At 42.1% G+C, this 18,729-nt stretch overlaps 2 protein-coding genes across 5 annotated transcripts; both read left to right on the forward strand.

Moving 5' to 3' along the window:
- The first annotated feature begins 2,365 nt into the window (after positions 1-2,365).
- Positions 2,366-11,926, forward strand: LOC116254008 (PWWP domain-containing protein 1-like). The gene is made up of 3 exons (XM_031629025.2): positions 2,366-2,552; positions 2,741-4,571; positions 9,087-11,926. The coding sequence occupies exons 2-3, from the start codon at positions 2,915-2,917 to the stop codon at positions 11,594-11,596; spliced, it is 4,167 nt and encodes a 1,388-aa protein (XP_031484885.1). The 5' UTR covers positions 2,366-2,552; positions 2,741-2,914; the 3' UTR covers positions 11,597-11,926.
- A 3,762-nt stretch (positions 11,927-15,688) lies between these two features.
- Positions 15,689-17,638, forward strand: LOC116255317 (protein SRC2). Of its 4 annotated transcripts, none has more exons than XM_031631116.2 (2): positions 15,689-15,846; positions 16,520-17,638. In XM_031631116.2, the coding sequence occupies exon 2, from the start codon at positions 16,533-16,535 to the stop codon at positions 17,445-17,447; it is 915 nt and encodes a 304-aa protein (XP_031486976.1). In that variant the 5' UTR covers positions 15,689-15,846; positions 16,520-16,532; the 3' UTR covers positions 17,448-17,638. The 4 variants fall into 4 exon arrangements, with proteins under 4 accessions (XP_031486976.1, XP_031486975.1, XP_031486974.1 ...); XM_031631115.2 differs by having other exon boundaries at positions 15,707-15,863; XM_031631114.2 differs by lacking the exon at positions 15,689-15,846 and adding an exon at positions 15,870-16,134.
- Positions 17,639-18,729: the final 1,091 nt, after the last annotated feature.

Raw genomic sequence — 18,729 nt, forward strand, 5'->3', positions numbered from 1 at the left:
AACCTAGCCTTAGAGCCATGGATCTTGCTAATACTCCTCCTATTGATTAAACCCAAATGCTTAAACCAAACGAATTTGTGTACTTACCTCTAGAAGGACGAGGGGAATCGATTTGCTTCTTTGAAAAGGCCGGTGATCCAAGGTTGAATCCGGCGACTTGAGGAATCTTCTTAGACTCGTGCTGGCCTCTATTCCCCCGACTGTTTTAGGGAGAATGCACCTTGCGCACAGATCACTTATCTTGTTGAAACTTGCAGGAAAGAAGAAACCAATTGCTAGAGAGAAGCAACCGATAACTTCTACCTTGGAAGATCGATTGCCGCACAGGAAGAAGAGGGAACGAGGTCCCGGTTGAGAAGAGAAACGCCAGGATCCTTTGATGGTGGAGAGTCGTCGCACACCACGGAAATGAAAGGGTTCTCTGGCCAGCCCGAAGAAGGAGGTGCGGGGAGGAAGAAGAATATCACACGACGAGGGGGATGAGAGAGCAAGGACGAGCGAGAGAGAGGAGAGAGAGTTTGATGCTCAAAATGATTTCATTCAACTTCAAGCATACCCAATCAAAGTACATGAAAACCTTAAATACTAACCTACCGACTCGGTTCCTAATTGGCTCGAACCGGGATGCTCACACAACTTAAGCAAAATGCATAAGCAAATCAAGCAAATCGAGATGAGATGTCTCATGATTTCAAACAATACTGAAAGCAAAAGAGTCTCTTGGCCTTGCCGTGATGTCTCAGCCCACAACTCACCTATGCTACCTCGAATGACCTGGTCAGACTAGACTCATGAATCAATTAGATTTAAACCGGGTATAGTCCCTCTTGAGCCCTATAGATCCGTTCCTGCTACCTGTGTCTAGTCCGTGATGCTCCACCCACTCCACCCTTAATAGCACCACTTGGTCATTCATTTAACTTCTTTAGGTGCAGTTTCATCATCGGCCCTAGATCTCGACCTCCTAGTGGTTTATCTGTAACAAGTGTTGTGGGAGTGGGAGAGAGGTGGATTTCTCTACTCATTACTGCCTCACGCCGCTCGGAAATCCACCCATGTGACTAAATCCACCCATGTGACTACTTCCCTCCATCCTTCCCTCCTTTTAGCCCTTGCTAGCATTAGGGAATGGTGCTCATGGGTCCTGTTAAGTTTAAAAAGGCAGCGTTATGCCATTCCGATGTTTTATTATCAAAACATTGGTAATCATGATGAAAATGACACGTATATGCCGAGAGTCATCATTCAGTTGATATATATATATATATATATATATATATATATATATATATATATATATATATATATATATATATATATATATATATAAAAAGAGGTAGGGACAACTTAATATTGATATTCCTAACTTCAAAATTACCTTATTGATTAATTAGAATCATGTTTTTTTTACATCATAAACAGTTAAGAAAACATTTAAGAGAAAAACAATGAAAACAAAGTTACTAGTATTTTAGTTTTATAGTATTAGTTAAGATCAATGTTTTTGTGCTTTTAAATAGCTAGAGATATCATTCACTAATTATATAATATAAGCACGCATCCTTATTATTCGCTATAAATTGATAAACTTACTTCGCATTTAAAGTCATGCTTTCTTATACGTATGCAACGAACTTCAAAGGTGAAAACGCACGATTGAACCTGAAACCTGATGCTGTCCTAATATAAAAACAAAAATAATAAATCTTTTGTGATTTTATAATATTTTAACCGTAAAATGCCCGTTAGTAAGATAGTAAAAAAAACTGTTGGAAATTTGACTGTAATATTGTATATTTACATATCATAAATTTATGGATTTAAATTTTAAAATTATCATATATATATATATATATATATATATATATATATATATATATATATGTCCCGAACCATGTGGCTCGGAACACACCTCGTGAACCTACCAAACGCCTGGAGGAACCTGCCGCACACGAAAAGGTCGGTCTTCACCGAGCTCACGTGCCGACAACAGCCTCCGAGGCGGTGCCCACGAGTTGGAGCAGATCTATCTCCCTCCTTGCTCCAATCCAGATTCATTAATATAAGACACGAGAACTCATATCCAGATCTATAACGCGCTCAACATACTGACTTCCGGACCCATTACGGTCGCACCACGGCAGCTCGAGACCTTTTCTCACCAAACAGAAGTGGCGAATCACTGGATCCAATACAGAGAGATCCATTAATCTAATACGTGGCAGGATCCAGATCGAACTCCAGACCTGATAAAAGAGAGGATCCACAATGGTTTCTGAACCTGGACCAATACTCCCAGACCCGTACCCAAACCTTTTACCTGTCGCCTTTATTATCTCTTTGGGAAACAACCGGCAGTCCGCATCTCAAACCCTAGTTCCCTTTTTTTCGCCTTTTTGTTTGATTTTTCATTTTTTTTTTTAATATTGTTCTTCGATTTCCTTTCCCTCCCTTTTTCTCGTGTTCCTTATCTTCGATCCCAAGTCGAGGGGTTCGCCGTCCGGCGAGGGTCTTCTCCGAAGGGTTTTGTTTCGGGGGCGATCCCAACGGAGGTACGGTCATCAGTGCCCTGTTCGTTTTAGGGTTTTCTTCGTTTCTTTCATTTTCTTTCCCGTGGTTCCTCTCATTTATCCGGAACATTAGGGCTTTCTCGTTGCTTTGGTAGTTGACGTTTCGTTTTTGCTCTTGGATGTTTTCTGTGCTCGCCGGTGTTGATCTCTTGTTGTTGTGCTGTCTTTAGTTTGGTTGCGCGGGTCGAATCGGTTAATTCCTCGACGGTTTCGATGGGTGATGGTAGTGCCGTTGGATGATAATTGAGCTGCAGGGAGGCGTTTGGAAGGATTAGTTGGGTCGGGAATGATGTCTGAGCGAAGGTAACGTGATTGGATTGAAGCTGGCTACGCGTTGATTGGATATGGATTGTTCGTCGAATGAAGGTGTTGGGTCCGAGCAGAGAGAAGAGGTTCCCGATGGTGTGGGAAGTATATCGGGTCGCTTGGGGGAGGTTTCGGAGGCGGTCGGCGGGGTAGATTCTTCACCCGGGTCGAGAAACGATGGCGGCGAAGGGGTTTCTTTCGAGAGCCACGACGAAGGGAACATGCAGTTGCAGTCGTCAGGCACTGTGGATCCGATGCCTCTTGACGAGTTACTGCCGGAGAATCTAATGATGGAGGTAAGCTCATCGGACCAGGGTGATAGGATGGAGCCCTCTGTAAAACCCCTAAAGGTGTCTTCAGCCAACAATCTGAGCGAGCCAGTTGCAGTGAAGGAAGAGGAGTCTGTGGATGGTTCGGGGGGCACTAAGAGTAGTCTGGACTGGCAGTCCAAAAACGCCGGCGGTGAGGGTATGTTGTGGGATGAGGGGGTTACAGTGCGTCAGTCTGTACGAGGTGAAAGGAATGTGGAGGTGGCCGCTTCAAACAATTATGTTAAAGAAAATGTCTCATCAAAAGGGGATGGTAAAAGGGAACGTCTTATGGAGGAAGGAGCAGGAAGAGAACAAGTTTCCAGTGCGAGTAATTTTGGTCAAGATTTCCTACTAGGGGAATCGGGGGAGGATATGGATGAAAAATTGCAGTCCATTAAATGTGAAGTTGATGTGGAGAATGAGCGTCGCCTGAGTGATCAACATCAAGAAGTTACGGTGCTGGAGTTGAAAAGACGTACCGGAATGGTGGATATTGTCGAAACGTCTGTCGAAACTGGGATCATGGAGAATTATAACCAGAAGAACCTAGCACCACCGGGGATCGTGAAGAAAGTAGATCAAGAGTTCCACTCTGAAAACAAGGAGAATGTCACCTATAGAGCTAGTTCAGAAATGTCGAAGGCTATGGAACATAAGTATTTCTCAGGCAATAAGCGGGGCCGTGATTATGACGAACAAGAAGAAATGGTGAACGATCGTCCTTTAAATCACCACAGTTTCCAGCCTGGAGACATGGTCTGGGGGAAGGTTAAATCCCATCCCTGGTGGCCTGGGCATGTCTTTTGTGAAACATTTGCATCTGCACCCGTCAGGCGAACTAAGAGAGAAGGCTATCTCTTGGTTGCGTTTTTTGGCGATAGCAGTTATGGTTGGTTTGATCCTGATGAGCTAGTACCTTTTGAACCACATTTTGCAGAAAAATCAAAACAAACTAGTTCTAGGAACTTTATGAGAGCGGTTGAGGAGGCTGTTGATGAAGCATGCAGGCGATGTGCTCTGGGTCTGGCTTGCTGCTGTCGAAATCCAAACATGTTTCGTCCTTCCCATGTTGAAGGATATTTTGCAGTGGACGTTGTAGATTACGAAGCTGGTGGAGTTTATTCAGAGAGACAAATAAAGGAAGCTAGAGATAACTTTAAGCCAGTAGAGTGCCTTTCCTTTGTGCAGCAATTGGCACTTACGCCAAGATCCACTGATCACCAAAGTCTCGGTAGTATAAAAAGCATTGCTACAGTTCTTTCATATAGAAGGGCTGTTTTCATCGAGTTTGATGAAACTTATGCACAAGCATTTGGAGTTGATCCTGTGCGCCCTTCACAAGTCTCAGTAGATTCACGCTACGAACCTGTGAGGGTGGCTAGAGGTATACCCTTAGTATGACTTCACTCGGCATGCACATGCATTCTCACTTTTAAATATGTGGATGTTGCATTGTCTTTCTGTTGACATTGGATTTTTTTGTAGATAGATGTTCATATGTGATAGTTGTATGGAATGCATGTTCTTTTTACCATCTTAGGTTTCTTTTCGTCAAATTACTGTATAATCTTTTGATTCCCTCTTAATTATAATTAGGAATATGTAATGTTCATGAAATCAGAGGTGGAAAACTAATTCTAGAGCCATTAGCTAAGTGCATTTGGATAGAGAAGTGATTGTAAGGAACTGTTTTTTGTTGGGACTTGAGTTCATTTCTGTTATTGTAGCACTGGTGGATTCCTACACAGGCTAGTTCATATTGCAGGACCAGCATATGCTTTTAACATGTCCCAAGAGTCATAGCATCTCACGTGCAAATGGTTTATCAAAATGATGCAGGTGCATACATGACTGCATCTGTGTATTCGTTTTCCTTCATCTTTTTGCATTTGATTGGAAATTCCAAACCAAATGAGTGGTTTCTTGCAGGACATAGTCACCTTCCGTCTTTGTCTTCATCCTTGGACCTTGGTCTTGCATGGTTCTAGCACCACTATATATTGAGTAGAAATCATCTAGCACAGGTTTTGTGGTTCACACTTATAATAGAATTCTCCTTTGGTCTAGCAATGCTGTAACCGATTTTTTGTGTTTCTTGTTTTTTTTGTTTTTTGTTTTTAATATTCTTAATTTTTCTCTTGTTCTGGTTTTGCTAGCCAATAGGCTTCATGATTTCATGCTGTGTATGTTAAATGAGATTTAGTTGGTCCTTGATGCTTTTCATTCTCCTCAGCAAATGTCATCATCAGGCACATCAGCGGAATAGGAGAAAGCTGCAAAGGTCCCTTCAGTTGGAAAAAAATTCCAGATAAAATTGTACCTTTTTCTTTTGTGCGTTTTGCACTTTGATCTAGAACATGGTTAACAGATATCACCGGATAACTTTACCGTTGTCACTTAGATCCTTCTTTTTCTAAACGAGGAGAGGGATTGGTGGACCTCCAGGGGTCTCGCAATTTCTACAACAACTCAAACCTCTATTTCTTCTCCTTTCACGTCCCCTTCCTCTTTTCCTTTTGAAGATACCTTGTCCTAGACAAGCTCGTCCCAAGATAAGATGCCTATGTGTTATATTAAAGTTTAAACTATGAAGAATATGTTTCACCTGCAATTGATCAAATCCTAAGTATCTTAAACAGATAAAATTCATGTTCCATTGAATTGAAGTAGGCCAGTTTTTCCATGACACGACATATGAGTCTGTCTTGGTTTAGCAATTACTTTGTTATAGCGGAAATTGAAGTTTATTTTGTTGAGAATGGGGGTTCATGACTGAGCTGTAACCTTTCTTGGCCTTACTGTTGGTTCAACACTGACTTCTCTAAGAAGTCCAGTCAAATATCTGATCTACATGTATAGCAGGATCTGCCATACTGGTCTTTCTTTATGCCTATTTAAGAGGATCTCTTTAGTAGACAACAGAAATATGATTGCTACGTAAATAACTATATGGAATGGTTATAACTAGGCAAGACAAAAAGCTTGCAGAAATTCAAAAGTTTTTTTTTGGTTATTTTTATTGACAAATTAGTTTGTTCTTTACCTTGTATAATTGATTGACTTTATTTGAAAATTTTAACTCAGCTAAATATGATCTCATCATTACTAGTCTATTTGATGAGCACCTGGCAAATTCATAGCTCTACAATCTAAATACACCTGGGACTTTGAGGTTGAGCTGGCTTTCTTATCGGCTCGTAATTTTGATTGGATAGTTATCCTTTATAAGCTTGCTTGGCTCATGTAAAACACACTTAGTTTGAGCTAGTCGGATGATTTGATAAGGAGACCAATTCACGTCGTACTCAGTTGACTTGGCTTGACTATAGTTCTAGTCATTCAGAATCCGTAGCTGTTCTAATGAGTAGGTATTCTGGCAGTCAGGACAGGTTATGTTTTCGAAGGGAAAGAAAAACTGGCAGGAAGAGGCACAGTTAGTGACCATCCTCGGACTTGAGAGAAGTGGAAAGAAGCTCAACTTTGTCCGATATTTTTGTGAGGGAGAGGGAGAGAGCTGAAGAATGGAAATACTAGGTTTCTCACATTTTTATGGGCAGTGGGTAAAGCCGAATCTAAACTTAATTGTTTAATATTTGGCGCCTTTTTTATGAGCATTCGTTGGGCAATTTGAGTTATTGTTGAGAACAAGATGGCTAGGCCGGTTGATGTTGATCAAAGAATATGCGTAAATGATGTTCTTTTAGGTTTTTCCTGGAGCAAGCCTTAGTGTCTATCTTCACATTTGTCGAGTATGGTATTTATTCACTATCTTGTAGCTTACGTGCATTTCGAGATATTTTCTCTATAGTTGTTCATCCGGGGAAGTCAGTGCTCTTTCTTGATCAGCTGTATGTCACTTGGTATGTGGTATTGAGCCCTTCATTTGGCCAGTTTCTCTATGTTGTACTAATGACTCAGAGGGTGAAGCTGATCTTTGGTGCGTCTTTTTTTACTTGAATACTTGCTTGGCTTTTGCACGTGTTGGATTCCTAGGCCGGATACAAGGATGAGCATTTGAGTGGTAGGAGGCACTCTCTTGTGTAGATGGCAAAGTCCAACTGAATGAAGCTAATCGTGAATAGAGGTCGAACATCCTATCCTTCATTTGATGCGAGGTGGTTGGTATTATGGCGGATCTGAAAGAATTCTTAATTTTCTGGAGGTTTGTCTTTTTAAGGAGTAGTATTCAGAATCAGATAAATAGATTTTCTTTTTCCATTTTCCCCAAACATTGGAAAAATTCTCAAAGCCATCAGAAAAGGTTGTCTTGCTGTCATCTGCTTGTATTTTCGCATTTTCTTTTCTTGGTCACACTTGAAGCTTTTATTTTATTCTTAATTTAAATATTAAATATGTATAACTGTCAACATCGATCGGGCCATTTGTTAGACGTGCCACAGAGCGATGCGAACAAGTTATTTAGTTAATGGAGGTAGTCAATACATGGACATTACTTAGCATTAGCAAATCTTACAAAAAAAAAATTATTCGATTAAAGACAAAGCGTTATAAAAGGCTGGTGTTCTGGAAGTTCTAATTGACTCCAGGTTAGGTCCTTCGGTGATATGAGGTTTAGATCCAAAGTAGAACCCAGTTTATAGATGGGGTGTGCCTCCAATTTACGTTTCACCAATCCTTTTTAACAAAAGAATAATGGTTGAGGTAGGCACGATGTTATAAAAAAGAATATTATTATAATGAGATAACTGGATCAGGTCCTATTTGATCTATTTATATATATGATTTTGAAATTGTAACAGTGCGCTTTGTTGGCTTTGAAGTTATGCTAATATTGATGTAACAACCACTTTCAGCCCTATTCTAATGGATATAACGAGGGTCATCAGTGAATCGAGTGGAAGATTTCGTTAGGTGTGGATCCGAGGTATCAAGATTTAATAGGTCTTTTAGACGGGTCATAGTCTTTGTTGGGTCTTATCATTTCCTTCCTACCATGGTAGGTAATCGTCCGCAAAATTTAGCAAATGGTGAAAATGAGGGTTTGGATGTAGATCGTTTTGGTCATAATTTTATTAGAAAAAAAGAAATATTAAATTGATAGCTTTTGATTACAATTTTTTACAAAATCTGAGATTAAAATTATGAAGCCTAGAAGTATTATTAGTTGTGCGGTAACAAAGGAAAAGCTCAGCGTTGAGGTTTTCCACACACACACACACACACACACACACACACATATATATATATATATATATATATATATACATATGAAGGAGAGAGAGGGAGCGACAGAGATTTGGCCACTGTGGTTGAATGAACTTGTAAAAAGAAATGGAATTAATTTCATGCTTCTTGCTTGCATGTGTTATGGTTTTTTCGTGGCAGGCTGTTTGAAGATTTTGCTTTTTTGAGCTTGTACTGGAAAAGGATTGTTAGAGCAAGGCTTCGGCTATGGAATACTACTGATGCAGGTGACTTGATTGTGGAAAGATGAACAAGTTTCTGCATGAGATGAACACGTTTCTGAGTTGTCATGCAATTGGTCTTTTGAGTATTTAATGTTCGCTCTTCTTTGAATTTGTGTTCATATTGAATGTGATAAAGGGTGTTGCACGAGGTACTTCTTGTGTTCCCACTGTTGTCCTGAATCAAATGGCCTATAACATTCATGTTTCTCTGAGTTATGAATTGCAAGCAGCTTGTCTCAAGGCTGCTTTTTCATGAAGTTCCCTTGTCCAGTCTGTTTCTTTGATTGCTTTTTTGGCTTAAGATTGGATTATATGAGTTTGGAACTTGGAAGGTTATCCCTGTCAGGTTGTTGAATATTGCTGTGTATTCTGTTATTCTTGTTTTTATGCTGGCGTTTGTCAGCATCGTCCTTGTGCTTCGTTAGCTTTACTTTTATTTTTTAATCTTTTCCTGCTGTGATATTCTTCAGCTCCCCTCAGTGGGCCTTTGGTGATTGCTGAAGCTCTAACTCACAAGAGTAGGTCTTTAAAGCCTGCCAAAACGAAGATCTCGAAGAAGGATAAGTACTTATTCAAGAGAAGGGATGAACCAAATAATAAGAAACTTCTCTTTGAGGAGGAATCTGTTTCTCAGCATTCTGAAGAGGAAATGCAAAATTCACATTCTTCTGGAGTGGAGAACTTCATTTTCCAACAGAGGCTTCCATCTCTCAAGGAGAAGCAACGCACCTTTCTACCAAAGAGTGATCAGAAGAAGCAACTTGCACTTGAAGAACCTGTTATAGAGACAAAGCCTGGTGTTAGTGTGGCAGGTGTTGACCAAGCGACGACCGGTGTGCCTGACAAGGCAATGGCAGGAGCGGAGCAGCCCCCGTCAGTAGGTACGTCAGATGGATGGAAGGTTGACTCCGTTGGTGGCATGAAGGCAACAGCAAAGAAGAAGAAACTTCTGCATGCAGAGAAAATACCGTCTTCGATCAAGTTAAAACATAAGCTATCTGAAAAGAAGCACAGCACTGAATCCCCGGTCAGCCTGGGAGATGTGAATAGTCGTGAAAGCAAGACTATTAAAAAGCACAAAGTAAGTGGTATCCTGAAAACATCAGTCAAGAAGCAGCGCCTGGCTGAGTTGCCAAAAAGGTCCGCTGCTGGTTCAGATATTCCATTTTCAGATGCACGCTATCAACTGGAGGGTCAAGCAGAACTTGTCCAGATCGTTGATGTTCAGGCATCTGGTAGGTCTGGGATTTCCACTCAACCGAACAGCTTTGAAACAGAGCAATCTGGTGCAGTTCTGGGCAGTTTGGGGTTTGCAGAAATGGAGAAAGCAAACTCTCTTAAGCGATTATTGACAGAAAATTCCAAGGATAGCGGCTCTGGCTCTGTGTGTGGTGTTGCAGGCGATATAAAGAAGAAAAAGAAGAAGAAGAAACCTAAACCTTTGGAAACTGAGCAAAATCATTTGCAGAAGCATGCAGAGTTCCATCGCAGCAGCATATCACCTGAAAAAGCGGCTAAATTAAACTCGGGGCTGTTGGAAAATTCACTGATGCCACAGGATCTGCATGGGAATGATGAAAATGCTGGCCGTGATGGACTGTCTGTTAAGTCAAGTGCTTCCTTTAAGGCTGAAACGGGGTACACTGAGCAGTTAAGTCTGCGCCAGTTGGTCAATGATCTGTTATTTCTGGCCTTGGATCCATTCCATGGGATTGATCGAAATGCACCGGCAAATTCCCGGCTGGTATTTCTTAGGTTCCGTTCCATAGTTTATCTGAAGGAAACACCAGGTAGCGCTGAAGCCCCAGACAGATCAGATAGACATGCAACTGGTAAAGCAATGCCTGATTCTGGTGTTGCAGATGTTTCCATTTCTGGCGAGGAAGGCATGGTTGGTAGGAATCAGTCTTCTAGTTTGAAGACACAGGCAAACAAAGTTGATGATATAAAGCCTCCTCGGAAACGGAGTGTTGAACAGTCTGATGATGTACCAGCAAAGAAATTCAAGAAATCTCTCGATCCGAAGGCTGCTGCATCGGACCGGAAACCCGTCCAGAAGGTGCCAGAAGGGCCACAAGGTGAAAAGAAAGATGCCAGTGCTGCCATGCCAGTGAAATCCAGCAAGCAAGACCCTGGCCGGAAGCCACCCGCACCAGCACCACGGGTGTCTGAGCCGACGGCTGTCAACTTGAAGTTCCCCTTAGGATCATCCTTACCATCGGAGGCACAACTGAAAGCTAGATTTGCTAGATTTGGGCCTTTAGATCTTACTGGTACGCGGGTCTACTACCGGTCTGCCACCTGCCGGGTAGTATTCAAGTACAAATCTGATGCACGGGCTGCTTACGATCATGTAACAAAGAGCGGAATCTTCGGCCAGGGAGTGCGGTACAGTCTGAAGGAGATGAACTCTTCCAAGAACGAGTCAGGCACATCTTCGGAGATAGATGCCGGGAGGCGCCGATCAGATGATGGAGGGGGAAATGGACTGGATGACATAGCGCCCTCGAGATCTGGTGGAGAAGCGCTTGGCGAGCGACGGCTGCTGCCATCCTTGGCCCAGAGACAGACTCCGCTCACCCAGCTGAAGTCTTGTCTAAAGAAGCCTGCATCCGAGGATGCAGGCAGCAACATCGGCGTAGTAAAGGAGAGCCCTCGTGTAAAATTCATGTTGGGTGGTGAAGAGAATGGTAGGGGTGATCAGTCCATAAACGGTACGTCTAGTGCAGATGGAGCCCCTGTTGTTGCATTGGATCTTAATAACAACAGTAAAATGGTTCATGTTCCTCCACTTTTTCCTACTCCCTCTCTTCCTTTGCCGAGAGAAACACCCCAAAATCCCCTTCTACTCAACCAAGTAGCAGAAATCAAAAGCCCCGTAGACATCTCACATCAGCTTCTAAGCTTGCTGTTAAAATGCAATGACATCGTTAGCAATGTCAAGTGCACGTTAGGTTACGTGCCATACCACCCTCTCTGAAGCAAGAACCGGCCGGCGAAGTGTGTGTGATGATGATGTTCCTATGGAGCCAATGTTTCTCAGGTGGCTTGTGATGCGGCCGCGATATAAAGCAGTGGTTGTGAAGTACTTACCTACATCGGTGGGGCTGGCTGTGCAAGCGGATGTTTGTGGTGGAAGCCCCCGGCCCCGTGGCCAGGCATCGTCGTGGTCGTTGTTCATTATGGTTATTGGAATCAAGAGGCCTTCAAAGTCGCACATGCTTTCTCATCACTGTTTATGAGGATCTTTGTATCCTTCAGTGGAGCGCTACATGTACAATTTATAATCAATGATCTCTCTCTCTCTCTCCCTCGCCCTCCCATCTTCTTCTCTCTCGTGTGTGTGTGGTTGGTTATGGGGCACCTTATTCACTGTGTTGGAGCGAGAATATAAGACGCTGCACTTATCAGTGGTTTGAGTGAGTACGTTTCACTAAATGCGCCGTGTGTATGGAAAGCGTGTTCTTTAGCTCTTTCTACCTAATCGATGCTCCCAACGACTTTGTTTCAGATCCTGGTGGGACTCCATTTTTGGGGCACATGAATGGTTTCTTACGGCCGGAGATGTCTTGAAGACGGCGGAGCTTTGCCATCTTTTTTCTCATTCTCTGGGTTCAGGGTTTGCTTTTAGATGGAGAGCCGATCAGTTAGAGTATATCAAACTTTCATTGCATCAATTTGAACAGTTGCCCTTCAAGACAACATGTTTCACACGTCATTTTAACAAATTGAACTTTTTATTATTATTATTTTTTTTAAACTTTGGCATTTTTTTTCAATCATACGGATTGTGTTTAAGCATATTTTTACCCCCTTAGACTGCTAGTACACAAGACACTGGTCGGATACTGAAACATGGGAACTCTTGGTGGGAGCCATAGTTCTTGATGTGGATCTGTCGCATTTTTTTTCATTTCCTCCGGATTATCGGAGAAGGAGCTTTGAAATTTCCTTTCGATAAAAAAAAAAAAAAAAAAACGAAATGCGCCTCAATTTGGTTGAAATTTAGTTTGTATTTGGATCGTTCCTTGAATTTGGAACGAGATCTGATCTGAGCTTGAATCCGATCCAACTATGGTAGATGTGTCTTCTATGTTGAGAATACGTTTTGACAGATTTCTCCGCCTCCGCTAAGGTCGCCAAGTTTTCTTTGAACGGTGGCCCCATCGGAGTTGGTCAACCAGATGCGCTCAAAATCAGATCCGATGGGTTCATTTCAGATCTGGATTTGGATTTTGCAGAAACCGTTTTGTTTTGTACCCCTAGTTTCAACCCTTGGACTCATAAAATTTGACATCAGTTGTTCTCATTCAATGCAAGTAGTAGAAACCACAAGAAAGTGTATTATTCGTGCTTATTTATACGGTAACTGCTTGATCTCACGGAAAATATGATTTTGTAAGGTCATAGTAGTCTACTCACCTGTAGAAACCATGTCATCGGAGGAACATCTGATAAATCCTACTGTTCCAAATCCATAACAGAGATCCAAATTCTAAAGAAGTGTGTGCCCAAATCCCACCCCCCCGTGTTTGATTAGTGATGACAAACTCGTTTGAATATGTGGACTAATACTTTGCCATAAATCAAGCTCGACTCCATTAAGGCTCGACAAACCTCGAGTTCGATTAAGGCTCGACAAAACTCGTTTGAATATATGGACTATTACTTTTCCATAAATCAAGCTTGACTCGGTCAAGGCTCGACAAACTTGAATGAACTTTTGTAAAAGCTTCCATAATTAATTAACGTCAATATACCGGTTTTTACATTAAAAAAGCGAGTCGAATATTTAATAAATTGCTACACATGATTTTCAAGCAAAGTTGAGCTTTAACAGTTCGAGTTCAGTGAACTCAAACTCAACTCGATTATTTAAACGAGTCGGCTCATGAACTTGAGCTCGACTCGTTAAACAAATGACTCGGCTCGAACTCGTTCATGAGCTGAACTTTAACGAGTGGAGCTCGAGTAGCTTGACTCGTTGTTCACCCATAGGTGTGTGTTGGTGGTACCTTGAGCATTGTATTGTTGGAATACACGTTTATATAACTTTTTCTTTTGAAAACACCATATTTGTGTTGTTTTAAGAAATATCGCGTGATTATGACATTTGTTTATTGGATCTAGAAACAATATCCATAATCACTTTATGTTTTGTAAAGTGAAATAGTGTTTTGAATATGTTAAAAGCATAATATTCTCACAGATACCCTTTTGGTATGCACAAAACATTTATTTACAAAACATATAAAAATAATTTTTTTAATGGCACTTTGACAAATTAAGATTAGATTTAGATTTTATCTTTCTCTAGACAATTAGAGACTTAAAAGAGATCCATTTTGCCCGGGCTTGACTGTTGTAGAAATTTCTTTGCATGGAAATTCCTGATTGTTGAAGATACAGATTCCGATTTGGTTCATAGGAATCAAATAAGGAAGAGAGAGAGAGGTGGCTGGTGGCGCCGGCGCGGGCGGCGGCCGTGGGAAGAGATAGTCAATTGAAGATGCAAATTCGAATATGTTTGTTAGGAATCAAACAGAAAAGGGAGAGAGAGAGAGAGATGTATAACTAAGAGATTTTTCCATGAAAATCCTCTTCTCATACCATTATCTCTATAACCGATTAACCTTTCACTTTCCAAGTCTATCCTTTTTTCTTTTTATTCGGATAAAAGTATTAAAATCTACAAACAAGACCCTCTTACCGATTATTTAAGAACAAACATTCTAAATTACTTTAGACTTAAGTTATTGAAACTCAAACATTAGTTTTTTTATTTCATAAATTTTAAAAATAATTTAATGTTTTTTAATTAAAAAAAACTTTGTTATTCTGGGGTCATTTCTTCACCATGGAATTTGTTGATACGATTGTATACAAAACGAAATTGTGGCACTGCTCTTGACTTTTTCCGAGTCACTTGGTAGGTCCACTGTGCTTATGATGCCACAAATCAAGCCTGTATTTGGACTATTACAAATTTTGGGACATGGAATTGAATTTTAGCAAAAATTACATGTCATCTATGTAAATAACTTAACTTGGACCAGTTAACTAGGCCTAAACATCGGGTTAGCCCGGCTCCATTAGAGACAGGTTCAAGCCGAGCCACTAAGCATCCGGTTAGCCCGAATAAGCGACAAGTTCGAGCCGAGCCACTAAGCGTCGAGTTAGCCCGGCTCCATAAGCGACAAGTTCAAGCCGAGCCACTAAGCATCGGGTTAGCCCGGCTCCATAAGCGACAAGTTCGAGCCGAGCCACTAAGCATCGAGTTAGCCCGGCTCCATAAGCGACAAGTTCGAGCTGAGCCACTGAACATCAGGTTAGCCCGGCTCCATAAGAAACAGGTTCAAGCCGAGCCACTAAACATCGGGTTAGCCCGACTGCCGAGCCATAGGTTCTAACTACAACTCAAAATACCCATAGAATACCCAACCCGTCATTTAACGCTTCTGACAGGGTCAAGCGGTCCTCTTCGGGTCGTTCCGGTGAGAATCCTGGTATTAAAGGAAGTTATAGGGGCATTTCAGGTACAATGGCTAAGCAATTAAATGCATCGAGCCAATAGATTAATGGGAAACACGCTTGACCATTTCAACGATACTTTCTTTTTGTAGTCAACAATTTCTGAAAATTTAATTTATTAGATCAACAAAAGTTTGTCATCTGACCCTTTTAAAAAAACAAATATAAAAGTACATTTTAATTTTATTAATATAATTATGTTTTACGAGAACCTTTCAGCGTTATTAAGAAATAGCGCATTATTATTTTAAATATTAACAAAAAAATAACTTATATTATCAGATCCAGTACATTTGTTGAGGATTCCCTATTTTTTGATGTACATGTTATTTCTTTTAATAAAAGTTTTAATAAAAGTGAGAGCTAATGTCCCAAGCAATTTTCGTTCGAAAGAAAAAGTTAACACAAACTAATGAATTTATAACAGTGTTTTTAGACAATATGGAAATGTCGTGGGGGTATTTCTGAAAATTGAGTTGTACACATTTGAAATTATGCGACAACGCGAGAGCAAAGAAGTAACCACGGGGAGTCGAGGAGATTTTTCCCCGCTTTGGCATTTGGAGTCTTTATATCGGTGGGGCCGTCGAGGGATGGTCTTCTTCCATCCGAAGCATCGTTCTTCTTCCTCTGCGTTTCCTCTACGCGCTTCCCCCGCGGTGTTGAGAAGAAGAAAGCCGCAGGCGGCAAAGAGCAACGGTGCGGATCTTTCTTAGGTCGTTGATCCTTGTCTTCGGCATTGTATATAAGTTCATTTCTGAGTTCTGGTTCTTGTCCTGTGATTTCTTCGTTTTTCGCTGCCTGAATCTTCCGATCGATTGACTTTTGATTTCCCTTCGTATTTCTGCAAAGGAGTTAGCAAGACCGCCTTGTTTATTTGTACATCTTCTTAGATTAGTGAGCGGACCGCCTTTTCTTCGTTTTCTTTCGCTTGGGAGTTCTGTGCACCGCGATTGTTGAGGTTCTCCTGATTTTCCTACCGTTTAGGTGAGTTTTTTTCGGGAATATTTGGTGTATCGAGGGTTTCTCCCGCGGAAAAATAGGAGTTCGTGATGAATTTTTAGGGTAATCTACGTGATCCGCTGAATTCCCTTGAAATCAGCCGGAGTTCGCGTCCCCGGTAGTTTCATGGTGAATATCGTCCGGATAAGTTCGCTTCGGCGCCGGATTCGTCTTTTCGCCTCGAATCAATTGGACATGCATCCTTTCTAGGCGGCGCCTATCCGCTTTTCCGGCGGGAATCCTAAAGTTTCCCCCCCGAATTGCGGTTTCCGGTGTTTTATTTGATTTTATTTTTTTTCCCCTTTGCATTTTTTGGTTGCTATTGTGCGTTGGATCGTTTCTGAGTTTTGTTTATGGCGGTTGAATGTAGGGTCTGAACCGACATGGAGTACCGCCCGCTCGACTTGACGGTGATCTCTGCGAAGGACATCAAGGACGTTAACCTCGTCGGCAAAATGGACGTCTACGCGGTGGCGTGGTTGAGCAACGACCCAAGGCAGAAGCAGAAGACCAACGTCAGCCGTGACGGCGGCAAGAACCCGTCGTGGAATTTCACCGTCCGGTTCAACATCGACGAGTCGGCCGCACGGAACGGCGGCCTCATCATCCACATCCTTCTCCGGTGCGAGAAGGCCCTCGGCGACAAGGACGTCGGCGAGGTTGCCGTTCCGGTCAAGGAGCTCCTCGAGAGTGTCGACTCCAAAACCGCTCAATTCGTCAGCTACCAGGTCCGCACCCCGAACCGCAAGCCCAAGGGCACCCTCAACCTTTCCTATAAATTCGGCGAACGGATTGCCGCTCCGTCGGCACCCTATCAAGCGCCGCCGGTAGCGCACTCGGCTTCGTTCGAGAAATCAGACGTCGCAGCCTATCCGCCCACAGCGGTGCCGTACATGGCGCCAGGAGCTTATCCACCTGGCCAAGCATACCCACCTCCACCTATGGGGTACCCACCACCGCCACCTGGAGCCTACCCACCACCGCCACCTGGAGCGTACCCTCCACAGCCAGCGGGTGCCTACCCGCCGCCGCCACCCGGAGCCTATCCGCCACCGCCTCCGCAGGGGGGCTACCCACCGCCCTACGGCTACCCGCCACCTCCTCAGCCTTACGGCTACCCTCCGATGGCGCAACCGCAGCAGCCGCAGAAGAAGAACAAGTTCGGTTTGGGTCTGGGCGCGGGTCTGCTGGGCGGAGCGCTCGGCGGGCTGCTCATCGGCGACATGATCTCCGACGCCGCGGAGTCAAGCTACGACGGCGGGTTTGATGGCGGGTTTGATGGCGGGTTTGACTTCTGATCTCGGTCAATGTGGCCTCGGGTCCCTTCTTCGTCTTTTTTCTTTTTGACTTGCTTGGTTGGTGTACATAGGGGAGGGATTGGGCTTTGGTGGCTGGTGATGCGAAATGGATTATCTTCGATCTTCCGATCCTTGTGTGAATCTTCTGGACCTCGTTGTTGCTTGAGCTTTAAATTAGTGCACTTCTATTTCTCGGGTTCTTCGTAGGTAAATTATTTTAAGATATTTTGGGTGCATGAATCGTGATACGTGAATTAACTTGGAATCATCCACCAAAAAGAGGTTTTCTATCGAGTCAGTACATTTATCGCGGCCACGAAATAAAAAGGGGCTCTTATATGCTGTAATGTTCCCCGACTTAAAACAGCTCACTTTTAATCCGAGTCCAAAACCCAATTGAAGAAAAAAAAAAAAATCCAAATCGGGTTTCATATAAACTCATTTCTGTCTCCAAACCTGGTTTCAAGCGGCATTTTTGAATCTGAATACAAATAAAATCAAAATTGACCTAAAACAAGATCCAATTGTGCATTATTTTCTTTTGGATTTTGAGCAATTCGTATCCTGATCGAGATTTACCTAACCCCATATGAGTCGACTGCAACCATGTTGGGTTGGTAACTTCCTAAATCTAACCCAAATTTGGTCAACTTCGAAGTTGGGTTTAGGGCAACTACCACACCAACCAGGAAGTCAGTTCGTGGCCTTGAGGAATTTTGAACGTATTTATTCCCTTCCAGTTTTCTGCTTATTCATAAGCATACTCTTTGATAGGAAAGATAGGGATGTGTACCAAAATAGGTAAATGTAAGGTTATGCACTAATGAGTGCCAATACAGTAGGAGAATAGAGAAAGAGAATGAACAAAACCATAGAAATAGAACACATCGTAGATACGAAGGTCTCTATGAATTGTTAAAAATAATACTATATTTATTTAAAACACAAATTGATATGCAGGCAATGACTAAACAGAAAGCTCTTAAAAATATTCAAAAATAATGTGAAATGGCATGTACGCTTTTACATCTGGGCATAGAGCCAGCCCAGCTTGATAAGAAGTTGGGCTTGGGTCGTAGCTTGTAACCCCAACCTAAACTTGGCTTGATTAAAATAAAATAATATATTTAATGTAATTTAATATATCAATATAATCAACTATAATATATATTATTATCATTATTAAAAATAAGTTATCGACCTTAGTTGGGCTGACTTTGGCAAACACTTAGAGAGGAGGTTTTTCTCTAGTACAATACAACCAGTTTGAAAAAAATAAAAA

The sequence above is a fragment of the Nymphaea colorata genome, chromosome 5 (assembly GCF_008831285.2).
Source record: "Nymphaea colorata isolate Beijing-Zhang1983 chromosome 5, ASM883128v2, whole genome shotgun sequence".
NCBI classification, from domain to species: domain Eukaryota; kingdom Viridiplantae; phylum Streptophyta; class Magnoliopsida; order Nymphaeales; family Nymphaeaceae; genus Nymphaea; species Nymphaea colorata.

Bases quoted from the DNA above. Each gene is read 5' to 3' on its own strand.
- LOC116254008 (XM_031629025.2), top strand. From the start codon at position 2,915: ATGGATTGTTCGTCGAATGAAGGTGTTGGGTCCGAGCAGAGAGAAGAG. The intron at 4,572-9,086 runs GTATACCCTTAG...GATATTCTTCAG, and splicing joins ACCTGTGAGGGTGGCTAGAG to CTCCCCTCAGTGGGCCTTTG.
- LOC116255317 (XM_031631116.2), top strand. From the start codon at position 16,533: ATGGAGTACCGCCCGCTCGACTTGACGGTGATCTCTGCGAAGGACATC.